General features: G+C 41.3%; 1 protein-coding gene across 1 annotated transcript in view; it reads right to left on the reverse strand.

The window, feature by feature from the left end:
• LOC101856850 (uncharacterized oxidoreductase SAS2370) overlaps nt 1–671 on the reverse strand; it is a 13,470-nt gene extending 12,799 nt beyond the window's left edge. The window contains exon 1 of the mRNA XM_005111030.3: nt 480–671. Coding sequence (XP_005111087.1) covers nt 480 — 1 coding nt within the window. The 5' untranslated portion in view covers nt 481–671. The remainder of the gene's footprint in view (nt 1–479) is intronic.
• Nucleotides 672–2,774: the final 2,103 nt, after the last annotated feature.

Genomic DNA, 2,774 nt, shown 5'->3' on the forward strand with positions numbered 1-2,774 from the left:
ATTTCCGGGGGAAAAAAAGACTGACGCGTATGCGACGTTCAATGCCCGGACCGCTAGTGCTCCCCCCCCCCCCCCCCCCCCGACACGCACACACAGCCACACGTGTGCAGGCTGCCCATCCGACCCCAACACACGCTAACGAGCCATCTTTAATTGCTTCTGATGACCTCTTGACAAATAAACATTTATTAGAAGCGCTATAACTTTTCAGGCCGGCCTCAAATTCATCATGAGATAAAAACTTGGCTCCTGCACAAAACGCCATTTTGCCCGAAGTGATCCCGGTCTCTACCCAGCCTGAGGCGAGTCACAAGTGAGGCAGGACAGGAAGCCGGAGTCACGAGTCACAGGAAGTCGGAAGTGATGTCGTGCTGGACAAGAATCAGAGTCCGAACAACATTTTTCATATTCGGACTCGAGTCCGAATAGTCACTTCGAGATAAATTTATCAATGCACATCATAACAGCAAAGCTCTCACTCTTAATTATTCCAAGGTCTCTTGTGAGCAAATACTTGAACTGCTGCGGTCTTGGCTTTGGCTGGCAAAGGATGGAAATACTGTCGGTAGTAGGTATCTTGTAGGTCTTCTGTTGCAACGTAGAAAACTCAGTGACTCGGTCCAGTTGTCAATCTCATGGACAGCTGACAGTGCACAGCTGATCGCAAACTGCGATTCTAGACTGCTCTAGCTGCAATGCGAGTTTATATAGATCTAGTTTTTAGATAAGATGGAGAGCAGTTTAAAATGTAAAAAATATTCTTTAAATTATTAATTTGTTTTTATATAATAATTTATTTATTAATTTTAAATTTTTTTTTTTTGGGGGGGGGGGGGGAGACGGAGCAAATGTGGTACCAAATCATTTAGAGTCGAGTCGGCCATTCATCATGGGTCCAGAGTCTAAAGTGTGAGGGTGAATTAAAATTATTACTTTTTGTTTTTTTTGTTCGGGATGAAAAATAAAACTCGCAAAAAAAACAACAAAAAACAAAACAAAAAACACAACACAACAAGCGAGTTTATATAGATCTAGTTTTTAGATAAGATGGAGAGCAGTTTAAAATGTAAAAAATAATCTTTAAATTATTAATTTGTTTTTATATAATAATTTATTTATTAATTTTTAATTATTTTTTTTGGGGGGGGGGAGAGACGGAGCAAATGTGGTACCAAATCAATTAGAGTCGAGTCGGCCATTCATCATGGGTCCAGAGTCTAAAGTGTGAGGGTGAATTAAAATTATTAGTTTTTGGTTTTTTTTGTTCGGGATGAAAAATAAAACTCGCAAAAAAACCACCAAAAAAAAAAAAAAAATGGATTGGGAAACCAAACCAGTAACTCCTCTCTGCCTCTGTAAGTTTCTTCGATGTCATTTACAGACTATATAGGCCTATATTATGGTAGATTGTAATTTAAAGTGCTTTGGGTTGAGATTTCTCAATACAAATGCTATAATTTATCTGTCTATTCTTTTTGTGCTCCTCCTCCTCCTCTTTCTTCTTCCTCTTTTTAGTCTTCTTCTTCTTCTTCTCCTTCTCCTTTTCCTTCTTCTTCTCCTTCTCCTTTTCCTTCTTCTTCTCCTTCTCCTTTTCCTTCTTCTTCTCCTTCTCCTTCTTCTTGTTCTCCTCCTCCTCCTCCTCCTCCTCCTCCTCCTCCTCCTCCTCCTCCTCCTCCTCCTCCTCCTCCTTCTTTTTCTTCTTCTTCTTCTTCTTCTTCTTCTTCTTCTTCTTCTTCTTCTTCTTCTTCTTCTTCTTCTTCTTCTTCTTCTTCTTCTTCTTCTTCTTCTTCTTCTTCTTCTTCTTCTTCTTCTTGGAAATTTTGAATTTTGCCCGGGTGGGTACCGAAGCCTACTCTTGTCGATTTTTGATCCACAAATGGATCTTAAAAGTGCGATACTTGCACACGGGCCCTCCGAGATTTTCGCCCTTGTTCGAGAAGGCAAAGTGTAGATCTTTCCTACCAGAAGATCAGGGGTGTGGCTGAAAGATAGCAGTAATTAAGAAGGAGCCTAAGAGTAGCAGTTGAAAGGCTGAAGAAAGAATCAGGAACCCAGCGAGGAGGGGGGCAAAGGTGGTGAGGGGGTGGGGGGCAGAAAGGGGAGACAAAAGCAGATGACAGAATATTGTTAGAGAACAGGAAAGGGCATGAAGGGAGAAAATTTTAGAGAAGAAAGTTTTCCGCCTCTATCCTGATTCGAACCCGGGACCTTTGAATGAGAGGAGAACAACCTTAACCTCTAGGCCAGAGAGCCCCAGGTGTGACTATAATACGCTGACTTGTGCTCCCGACCCAAGTGCCGGCTCACAGACCGGCATAATTAATTAATTAATTAATTAAATAGTGTGACAGTTTGTCTGCCATATAACACGATAAAAAGATATAAAAACAGACCTGATAACAGCTGTGCTATAGGGGAAAACAGAAGCTAAGAAAAAATAAAGGGCCTCCCACATCATAGATTGAAAACCTAAAATACGAAAGTTGTCTAGAACTTGAGGAAATTGAACATCAACAAAGCAGAGACTGGCGAAGCTGGAAGCTTGTTGTGGAAAGGAGTTGGGTACCGCGGTACCGAAGTACCAACCTGAGAGTTTCCAGCTACGGTAAATTTTTACTTTTAGACCCACACACAGATGCACTGTTTTGAGGGTTAAACTGCCATTTCTTCTGCAGAACACACATGTGGCCACTAACACCCTTGGCAATCAATTGTTTTCAAGTAAATATCAATCCTAATTCATTGCCAAAATGCAATGCAGGGGGTCATGCACC

The sequence above is a fragment of the Aplysia californica genome, unplaced genomic scaffold (genome assembly GCF_000002075.1).
Source record: "Aplysia californica isolate F4 #8 unplaced genomic scaffold, AplCal3.0 scaffold00988, whole genome shotgun sequence".
NCBI classification, from domain to species: domain Eukaryota; kingdom Metazoa; phylum Mollusca; class Gastropoda; order Aplysiida; family Aplysiidae; genus Aplysia; species Aplysia californica.